Here is a 10,235-nt window from a genome sequence, read left to right on the forward strand (position 1 = left end):
GCTGCGCGTCGAGCGCGAGGTGGCGATGACCCCCAGCGAGGCCGACGAGGCCAACAGGGTGCTGCCGCGCGGCTACGCGTACCTGCCCTCAGACCAGCTGCAGCGCGGCGGCGCAGCGGGCGCTGGCGCGGGGCAGCAGCAGCAGCAGCAGCAGCAGCAGCAGCAGCAGCCGGCCAGGCGACAGTCAGGGGCTGGCGGCGGCGGCAGCCGGTCTGGCAAGCGCCGCTGATGTCACCCGCGTGCGGGTGGACAATCAAGTGCTGCTGCTGCCAGCTGGCGCCTGTCCTGGTGTGCTCGCGATCTGAGGTGTCGTTGTCCTGTGTCGTTGAGCTCAACACCGGCCCGTGACCTAGCCGTGATGTGTAACCCTGCAATTACCAACTGAACGACACATCAGGTCAAACAAAACATGCGTCTATTGGCTGATCAGGGCAGGCGCGGACAGAATCGTCGGCAGCATATATAACAGAAGGACGACGTCACAAAATCAGTCATGGAAAACAGGCTCTAAATTCAAGCCAAACGAATGGGAAGTGCACTGTGATGGGCTGTTCGTTGTTTTGGGTCCAATGAGGGTTTATCGGAGGTTTTTTTTGCCAAACCGGAAAGAGATGATATCAGATCAAGATTGGCAAGGTTGCTTGCCCTGAAATCGTTCTCCCGGGGTGCAACTGCCGGCTTGCTCGTACCTGCAAAGCAGCCAACAGTGGGGAGATGGGTGCTTTTGGGTGCGTCGAGGAGAGTGTGTGTGTGTGTGTGTGCGCGCACACGCACGCACGCACGCACGTGCGTGTGTGAAGGTGCGTCCGTGCATATGTGTGCGAAAGGGGCGAGGCAGTTGCAAAAGCTAGGCGCACGCACGCATGTGTGAGAGCCACGTGCACGGGGACCTGCATTCGCTCACAGCAGTCCTCAACTTTGCGATGCGCACACAATACCGTTGCTCGGCCCCCACCTCACACGCGCACTCTCTCTTCCGTGACGGAGCCTATCTTCTCTCCTCCGCTCGTCTCTCCGCGCGCACCCAAGCTCGGCCAGAAGGCGCCCTTGTCGCCGCGGCTAGTACCGCGACGCCACGTAATCCATGGCGGCGGTCAGCGCGGCGCTGAGCGACTGGGCGGTGCCCTCCGCCTCCAGGTACCTGTGGCCCAGCATGGCCGCCATGTTGTGGTAGTGCAGGTTGCTGCCCTGGCCAAACTCCACGACTGCCCCGCGGTGGGGCCGCATCCAGATCTGGTTGGTCAGGGCGGCGCCGTGGATGCCGACGACGACGCCCGCGTGTGTGTAGAGCACGAGCTGGTCCGGGAAGAGGTCGTGGGCAGACGGGTCCAGGGACTGGGCGGTGGGAGGGGGGGCGTGCAACGGGGCAGAGAGGCAAGGGGGAGCTGCGTCATGGCAGGGGCAAGGGCTAGCTTCAAGTTTGCTCTGGGCAGGCGATGCGCTGACGGCCGCTTCGTGTCCGACACGGGGCGTGGCGTTCGGGCCTGAGTGATAGACTGCTGCATGCAGGGCGGCGGCCGGAGGGAACGAGGTCAACGGGCCCTGCTGCCATCCCCTCCTCGCCCTAACCAATGTTTGGTGGGTAGCCCTGCCGCCCTGCCCCCTCGCCCGCTCGGAGCCCGTGCCACCACCGCGCCCCCTGGCATAGCCACGGCAATCAACCCTCCCCCCAGACTGCGCACGTGGAAGTCAAAGGACACGTTGCTGGGCCGGCAGCCCTGCTGCGTCGCCACCTCGCGCTCCTCCTGCCACCATCCAAACGCCGGCGGAGCGCACGCCGCCTGGTTCCACCCCAGGACTGCCGCCTGCAGCGCCGCCACGATCCCGGCCTCCTCCTCGTAGCCCAGCTGCCGCTCGCTCTGCCAGCCGCTGAGGCCGCCGCCCGCCTCCAGGGTCCGCCCAAACCACTGCCGGCTGAGCCACACCACGTTCAGGCGGCGGTGCCCCTCCGCCGGCACGCGCCGCGCCGCGGCGCCCGGCCGGCCGCCCAGCATCGCGGCGACGTACTCCTCGCGCTCCGCCCTGGGCAGTATCTCGCGGAACAGGGCGCGCTGCCAGTGCGCCGCCGCCACCAGCAGCGTTGAGGGGCAGGTGTGGGGGCTGTCGATGCCCTCGTAGCCCAGGAACGCCGCCGCGGGCTGTGTGTAGTGGGCGTGGACCGCGCGACAGTAGCACCGCCTGGGGCCGCCCTTGCGGGCGTCAGCGGCGAGGCTGGCGGCTGGGTGGGGGTGCGACAGGCGGCTCCAGATCTCGGCAAAGGGCCCCGGGGCGAACCAGTCGGCGATGATCACCTGGTGGGTTGCAGGGTGGGGGGTAGGGGGTTAGAGGGCGGCGGTATTCTAGGAGGGAGGGGGAGACGCGGCGGCACGGCTGGCGGTGCAGCTTGTCACACGAGGGAAGTCAAATGGCAAGAAGACGGCGGCCTGCTGTACGGCGTGCAGCAGCTGGCCCCGCCCAAAGCCAACGCACGTGTGCCATGTTGCCCCGGACTCAAACTGCGGCTGCCCATCCATTTTGCCACCCCTGCACCGACCCTTCCCCCCTTGCACTCCCCTCCCCTGCTCCCCCGTTGTACGCCTCTCACACCACACCTGCAGCCCCTGCGCAAACGCCGCCTGGCCCTCAGCCGCAGCCACCACCGCCAGCGAGAGGAACGCCTGGACCAGGCTCTGAGTGAAGTGGTAGGGGTTGGTCGTGTCCAGCCGGCTGACAAACATGACGGTGTGTGGCACGGCGTCAGGGGCGCCGTCGCCGCACTGCGCTTCGATATCATCTGCGTCGACCTCGACCACGGGAGACTGGGGCTGTTCAGGGCGCTGATCCCTCTGTGCTCTCGCCCCCTCCCCTCCTTGACCAGAGCGTGTCTCCTTGAAAAGCAATCTTGTGCTGGCTGACGTGGCGGGTGCTGCAGTCCGACTCGCTGCCAGTGCGTTCGCTGCCGCCCCCGTCAGAGTCGCCGTGCTCGCATCTGCCGTCGCTGCGGCGTCGCGTCCGGCCTCCTCGGCGGCGGCCCACCGCTGCTGCTCCGCCTCGCTGACTGGCATTGCCTCTGCCAGGTGTAGGCCCCCGCCCTCCTGCCCCTGCTCATAAAGCACAGACGCCGGTGCCTGGAACCATGGCAGCTGCTCGCCGTCCAGGCCGCTTGATATCCGCTGCGCCCGCTCTGCATGTGCGTCAAGCTTGCAGCCGAGCTGCACCGAGCCGGGCCCGCCACGCGGCAGGTACGCGTCGTGCGCGGGGTGCCCCAACGGGCCCTGAGGGCCCATGAAGCCGCGGGCGTCCAGCACCAGGTTGGTGCTCACGCAGGCCAGCCCGCCGTTGCTGACCGGGTACGCGTAGCACTCGACGCGGCTCGCGCCTGAAAGCTGCCTGCTGGCGCCTTTGCACAGCACGCCCCGGCCGCGGGCCCATCCCTCCAGGAAGCCGATGCCTAGCTTGTCGTCGCATCTGGCTGTCACCTGCACGCCATGGCCGCGCGCGTCGGCTGACGCATAATCCAGCCAGAAACCAAAATCTAATCGACGGTCGGCGCCAGCTAGCGGCGCTGTCGCTGCTGCGGACTGCCCAGGCCCCTGGCCGACTGCGCGGAGCCCTGGTCTGTCGCCGCCGCTGGCCAACAGCAGGCGCGCGGCAGCGGCGTGGGTGTAACGATGTTGCAGCAGCGCCGTAGCGGCGAGCGTCACCACGGCCCAGGCAGCCAGCACCGCGCGGCGCCTGGCGCGAGCACCGCTACCCAGCAGGCGTGTGTGGCCTGCCAAGGCGCGTGCCGAGTGGACCGAGTGTTTCAGCTCATCATCAGGAGGCGCGTGCATGGTCCAAGTGAAGGCAGGTTCTCCTGAAAGACCAGCTTAGCTCATCTTCACTGGCGCAAGGGGCAGGACGGCTCGCTGTCGCAAGTGTTGCTGACCCTGCACTGACAGGCGAGGGTCCCACGATTTCCACTGACGGGCCAGACTAGATGGCAATACAGGCGCCACTGAGGGACACTTGGTATGGGTAGCAGCAGACCCCAAGCTCACCCGCCATCCTTGCGCGGATCAAGCGCGGGGCCCCTCGGATCAGATTTTCCCTCCTTTCGGCCGAGATCACGGAATTCTATGGTGTTTACTTTCCATCTGATTATGTTATGCTGTCATATCTAATATGATATGGCCCTACCGTACCGTAGATCTCTCCGACTCAAAAAGAACGGCACGTCAGACACTGTAGCATGGGTGGCTTCTGTCCGTATCTCGGCCAAATGATCGAGCATGCATAATACAATGTCGGTGAGCACGGGGAGGTGCAGAAACGTGGCAACTTGCCACGTTCAAGCACATCTGGTCATTATAGTCATGGCATTCGCTGCAGCATTTGCTGATTTGAGTCATGGCATGACGACCCTTTCTGCAGAAGTTCACTGCAGCATTACATTGCAGGCTCACCCCACGTGACCGCCCTGCCACTGCAAGTCACCATCCGCACACGCTTACCCGCCTGTGCACGGCGACGTTGGCAGACAAGGCCAGTGGTCAGCCTCCCCTTGTCTAGGCAGGACTCAGCCATGTCCATCGGTGCAAACTATGAACCTGGTGTGCACAATATCATACCAATGCGTAGCATCAGACCCCACCAATACCATTCCTACGTACAAGCTCATGCCAAAATCCCTCAAATATGCTACGTGTAGACCGAATCACTCGGATTTTGATTGCAACAGTGCCAGTGCAACAGCTTCGCCAGTGTCCAGCCTTCCTGGGTGTTCTGTTGTGCCACCTTTTGGGGGATTGGCATGTCTACATCCAGCGCCGAAACCTGATTGATTGCCCCGCCTGCTGCCCTGTTGCCACACTGCAAGGTTGTAGCCAATGACAGTCCAGCCTCAGTCTACAGGTGGTCCACTCTTCAACCAGTGGCCCTGGTCTGCGGCCGACGGCCACAGGCCAGCCAGCTGCTTCCATCATCTCTCCTGGCATTGCTCGTCTCTGTCTCTCTCTCGGCGCGACAAGTCGTGTGGCGGCTGGCGTAACCATTCACTCAAGCGTTTTCATCTCACCCCCTTGTTCACCTTCCCGTACTCGCCCAACACTATGCCTTCTTGACCGCCTAGGGCTTGCACAAATCTTGCAAACGGCAGCACAGAGTCACCGGCATCCGTCCATCGTTGCCAAAAACAGGCCTCTGCACACCTTGTGTCTGAATGTTTGGATGCAGCAGCCAGGCACGCCTGCAGGGTTGGCGCAAGCGGCCCTACGAACTCACAGGGGCAGCATCAGTTGCCTGCCTGCAGGAGATCGGGGTATGCCGTGTGTAGCAAGCAGCAGCAGCAGCAGCAGCAGCAGCAGCAGCAGCTTCAGCGGTAGTCACCACCAATGCGATATCGCCGCATGCGCCAAGCCTTCGTGACGGCAAATGACAGGTTAAAGCTGCCGACTGTGGTTATGGTGGTTGAGTTGATTGCTGAGCCACTGCTGCTTGTCCTGGACACATGCGTGCAATTTCAACACACCTGGATTCTGCACCTCTCAAGCATGCATATAAACCGAACGTTTTGTCCAGGCAATAATGTGAGGCGATTTGAGGCGATTTTAACTGACATATTGCTAAGTGTGCAGTAGCTGCTGTCACGTGTATCATTGCACGTGATAAGAAGATGTGGGGAAGTTGGCTTGTAACAATAACACGAGTCTTGAGGAATGAATTGAAAAGGACATGGCAGCAATGGGCACCTGGCACGTGTGGCAATACTGCCTCCCTTGCATGTCACAATTGCGACCTGTGTGCCGTGGCTCTGGTGACGACCAGCCACTGTACAAGCCACTTATCATAGGTATGCTCGTCACTGCTTGTACGCTCAGATACTCTTCCATATCAGAACTCATCTGAGAACATGCGCAAGGTTGACTGCGCCACTGGTGACGGCAGTGCACGTCGGTGACGGCAGCATGCCAAGTTGCCATCTTCTCTTCCTCCCCAGCGTGGGGAAGACAAGCTCTGGGCAATTTTGCGCATCAAGTTATCCAAGTTAAGCTAGCTGCAGCAACTTTGCTTTGCGCAGATCCATAGGGCCAACACAGCACCGCACACCAGGATGGGCAAGCACAAGGACAAGGCTGACAAAAAGGATAAGAATCCCAGCGCAGAAAAGGAGAAGAAGAAGCGGAAGCGCGACGATGTCGAGACTGCAGGTCAGCAGCAGCCGGCAGAAGCCACCCTGCACGCTCATAAGAAGCAAAATGGCAGCAAGAAGTCCGAGGACGTTGTAGCATCGGCAGCAGCAGCAGCAGCAGCAGTGGATGCGAGCGCCAAGAAAAAGAAGAAGCACAAGTCATCAGCGGCGGCTGGGTGCGCGCCGCTGCTGCTGCAGCATAGCAACGCACATGCGGTTGGTTTCTGATTATACGTCAACCTGAAGCATGTGACAAATCGGCGTGATGGCTCCTGTGCTGAATTGTGTGCTTCATTACCCGGCAAATCGCCTTGCCTCATGCAGGGAACAGCAGCAGCAGCAGCAGCAGCAGCAGCAGCAGCAGCAGCAGCAGCAGCAGCACCTGCAGGAGGAAGGGGAGCAGCAGCTACAGCATGAGGGTGCGGCAGCTGCAGGAGCGCGTCCCCGCCCGATGCCAGCTGCGCCCACGTTTGACCCCCTGCGCGATGGCGACAAGACCTTGGCGGCCTTCCGTGCCATGAGGGCGAGCGGCGACCCCGACCAGCTGCAGCCGTGCTGGCCCCTGGCGGGCAGCGCGCCGGCAGCCAAGCGACCGCTGGCGCCGATGGAGCGCGTGCTGGAGGGCAAGGCGGAGCTCTGGGTGATACAGCTGCCGGGCCAGGTGTGAACCGACATGCAGCAAAACGGGACGCTTCGGTGTGCGGGATGGCATCGCAAGTCGTTGCGATGCTGATGACACTCCTGTCGGAATCGGCAAATGACCATGTGCGCCTGCGCTTGCGAGCTTTGCAAATGAGGAGCTGACCTGGCAACTACTGCTTGCGCGCTCAACCCAGCCTACACCCACACAAATGCCCCTATGCCTCCCCAGATGGATGCGGAGGCCCTAGATGGCTGCGTGCTGCAGCTGGACGAGCGGATGGCCGCCAACCCTGCACGTGCGGGGGACATGGGCACGCTGGAGCTCGCAGCCAGCACGGCCGAGGGTGAGTGGCGTCTGACAGCGGGGCGCTCGATGGGGGCTCGAGGGGGGGGGGTCAGCTCCTGTGCAGCATGCCGCTGCAGGTCCGCTGCTGTCACGCAAGATCGGAGTGTGCGCCGGCGCCTCGTGCGGCGCGCCGCTGCACCATGGGTGTGGCCTCCTTTCGCATGACCCCGCCCCTACGGCGGCGCGCCCTGCAGAGCTGGAGCTCGTTCGGCGCTTTACACTGCGCCAGGAGGGCGCCGCCGCCTGCGAACCGCTCTTTGTGGCCGCGCCCACCGAGCGCTCGCGCGGCAGCCTGGAGCCACTGCGGCCCGCGCGGCGGCTGGTGGTGGCCGAGGACGTGGGCGCGGCAGACGAGGCGCTGGTGGCGCGTGCGCATGCGGAGGAGCCTGCGCTGCAGCTGTACCCGCATGCGATGCCGCCTGATCGCGGGAACCGGCTGTTGCAGATGGAGGTGGGCCGATTCAGGGATGGGAGGTTGAGGGACCCTGTTGGCAGGGCAAGCGTGAGAGCATGCTGTTTGCACAGTGGCGCTTGCGTACGTGAGGCACGCCGCTCGACCCGCACTTGCTAGCTGTGCACAGACGCTTTTGCCAGCAGGATGCGGCGCACTCAAGTGCTTGCACTGCAATGCGACATCGCAACACCCCTAGGGCCGCTTCCGACCGCCGCCGGTTGAGCCGCTCGCGGGCACATGGCCGCCGCCCGGCTGGGCGCCCGGCGCAGCTCTGCAGGAGCGCGACCGCCGGCGCGCCGCGCGCCGCAAGAAGGGCCTGCCCGAGGTGGACCCGCGGGACGATCTGGAGCAGCAGCGGCTGACAGACCTGCGTCCGGCGGCCGGCGCGCCATGGGGCGAGGCTGGCGGGCGGCCGCTGCCGCCGCAGTGGCGGGCGCTGCCGGGGGGCGGGCTGGGGGCCGTTCCGCTAGGCGATGTGGAGCAGGACGTGAGCGTGGCGTACCAATACTCGTGAGCGCCAGAGTGCCTTGGCGCTTTCCTATGCGAATGTCAAAATGATAACGGCTGCAGCGGCTGCTGCTGCTGCTGCCGCAGCATCGGCGCCGGCGGTGCTCCCCGTTGGGCTGCCCCGGTCCTGTCGTGCACATCGCTGCGACGCACACGATGTGTGGCCGCTGGTGTGCATTCTTTGTGCAGGGGGGGGGCTATGCATTGCTGTGCTATGTGTTGTCCCCTTGCATGTAACAAGAGTAGGCAGGTACCCTCTGTGACAGTGCCGTTTGAATTTTGGCACTGTGACGACGAGTCACTGGACTTGCACTGGAGTTAAGCAACGGCGCCGCCCTTGGCGGCCTCAGACCCAGCTTTGATCGCCTGAACAAAACTATCACATTCGTATCACAGTCCATTACAGCGTGCGTACAGTACCCCAGCAGACATGCAGCGCGCCATCACCCGACAGGCATGTGCTCAGAAGGCCACGCGGACCTACAGCCGTGGCTCCCGCTCAATGGTGCCTGCTTTGTGCCAGCTTGCAAGGGGTAAGCAAAGGGCCGTCGTAGATCAGCTGGTTCCGATGGCTTTTGCGAGACCTCGTTTCTTCTATACCTACGGCTTTCTCACTGCCCTATTTTTGGAATTCTTGCCCGTGTATAGCTCGTACGGTGCCGAGGCAGGCGAGGCTTGTCATTGCGGCGATGGGCCCCGCCAGCGCGACGCCCGCTGCGCCCGCTGCTGGCGAGGACGCATCCAAGCTGTCCCATGTGCAGCAGGTTCAGAACGAACTGGGTGAGTAAATGCAGAGACACCATGTTGGTGCATGCGTGCTCAGGACTGCGCGCCCGGGCTTCTGTATGCAGTGTGCATGACCGCGCCCACCCCTCTTTCTCATCACGCAGTGGTGCGTTGCGCGCAGCCCATGCTGCATTTCCGCCCAACCCCCAGCCGCAATCCCCTTGGATTCAACTCAGCATTGTATCCGCCCCTGACGCTTTGCATCCCAAATGTGCACAGGCAAGCAGCAGGGCCGCAAGCTCATGGTGGCGCAGACCGCCCCCGCGGTGCGCGTTGCCATCGCCGAGACCCTGGGCCTGCCCCCGGGTGCCGTCAAGCCCGGGCAGCTTGTCACAGGCCTCAAGATGCTGGGCTTTGACTACGTGTTTGGTGAGCAACATCGGCAGGAAAGTCGGGGCGAGGATTGTTATGGTCAAGTGGCAGTCCAAACATATACTGCGCGCCGCTGGCGCCAGCAATACCACAAACCGCTGGATGGTGACTTGTTTGTATAGGCAATGCCTGGGTTGCCACCCTTGAACCTCACTGCCGCTATCTATCGCGTCAACCTCAGACACCCTATTTGGCGCCGACCTGACCATTGTGGAGGAGGGCACCGAGCTGCTGCACCGCCTGGTGCGCCGGGAGGGCTGGCAGCACGGGCCTGCCCGCAGTGGCTTCATGATGCAGGTGTCGCGCATGCCGGTGTTTGCGCGCGTTTCAGCAGCTCGGTTCAGGGCCCATGCATGTCTGCGGGGGCTCTCCAGCACTCCATCACATCCCTGTCACGCCCTTGCGACCTGCACTCGAACGCACTCCCACAGGAGGCCAAGGCGGCGGAGGCCGCGGGCAAGCTCACGCCCGCCGAGGACGGCCACGCGGTGAGCTCCATCCTGCCTATGTTCACGTCCTGCTGCCCCGGATGGGTGTCCATGGTCGAGAAGTCCAACCCAGAGCTCATCCCCTACCTATCAAGGTAGGGGGCAGGCACGTTCGCTGGGTGCAAGGGGGGGATTGTTGAGTACGCAGGCGTTCCAACGTGCCTCACCAGGCAGGTTCAGCAAACGCGTCTTAGCAAGCCTGAAGGGGTTACTTGAAGCGAGGTGAGGGGGTCGCCTGCTGCTACTGCTGGGTTGCTGCTCCCGCCAGCCACCTGCTCCCCTCTGACCGGGTCCCGCTGTCCCCCCGCTTCGACCTCTCCGAACCCCTCGACAGCTGCAAGAGCCCCCAGGTGAGGTTCCAGCTGCCGGCCACTGTGCACATGTCTGGCTGTGCGCGATCATCCATCCCTGCCCTCAAGTACCTGCCTCCTCCCGTCCTGACGTTTGCACCCCTCCTTTTGGAATCCCTGCCTCTCAACCCCTCTCTTCATC

The 10,235-nt window shown here is 63.3% G+C and overlaps 4 protein-coding genes across 4 annotated transcripts; 3 read left to right on the forward strand and 1 right to left on the reverse strand.

The window, feature by feature from the left end:
- Positions 1-13: 13 nt before the first annotated feature.
- On the forward strand, positions 14-229 carry MNEG_10044 (hypothetical protein; the record flags this gene model as incomplete). Its single annotated transcript, XM_014041481.1, has 1 exon — positions 14-229. A coding segment is annotated over one exon (216 nt), but the record flags the coding sequence as incomplete, so codon positions are not given.
- Positions 230-1,059: 830 nt separating this feature from the next.
- MNEG_10045 (hypothetical protein) lies at positions 1,060-3,812 on the reverse strand (the record flags this gene model as incomplete). The annotated part of the gene is made up of 3 exons (XM_014041482.1): positions 1,060-1,335; positions 1,683-2,291; positions 2,592-3,812. 3 exons carry the CDS (start codon positions 3,810-3,812, stop codon positions 1,060-1,062), a joined length of 2,106 nt encoding a protein of 701 aa, XP_013896936.1.
- A 2,258-nt stretch (positions 3,813-6,070) lies between these two features.
- On the forward strand, positions 6,071-8,104 carry MNEG_10046 (hypothetical protein; the record flags this gene model as incomplete). Its single annotated transcript, XM_014041483.1, has 5 exons — positions 6,071-6,324; positions 6,473-6,809; positions 7,020-7,134; positions 7,331-7,587; positions 7,787-8,104. 5 exons carry the CDS (start codon positions 6,071-6,073, stop codon positions 8,102-8,104), a joined length of 1,281 nt encoding a protein of 426 aa, XP_013896937.1.
- A 682-nt stretch (positions 8,105-8,786) lies between these two features.
- On the forward strand, positions 8,787-9,842 carry MNEG_10047 (NADH dehydrogenase I subunit G; the record flags this gene model as incomplete). Its single annotated transcript, XM_014041484.1, has 4 exons — positions 8,787-8,877; positions 9,103-9,252; positions 9,437-9,498; positions 9,687-9,842. The coding sequence occupies 4 exons, from the start codon at positions 8,787-8,789 to the stop codon at positions 9,840-9,842; spliced, it is 459 nt and encodes a 152-aa protein (XP_013896938.1).
- Between the last annotated feature and the right edge of the window lie 393 nt (positions 9,843-10,235).

Source organism: Monoraphidium neglectum, assembly GCF_000611645.1.
Source record: "Monoraphidium neglectum strain SAG 48.87 unplaced genomic scaffold scaffold02159, whole genome shotgun sequence".
Lineage (NCBI taxonomy): Eukaryota > Viridiplantae > Chlorophyta > Chlorophyceae > Sphaeropleales > Selenastraceae > Monoraphidium > Monoraphidium neglectum.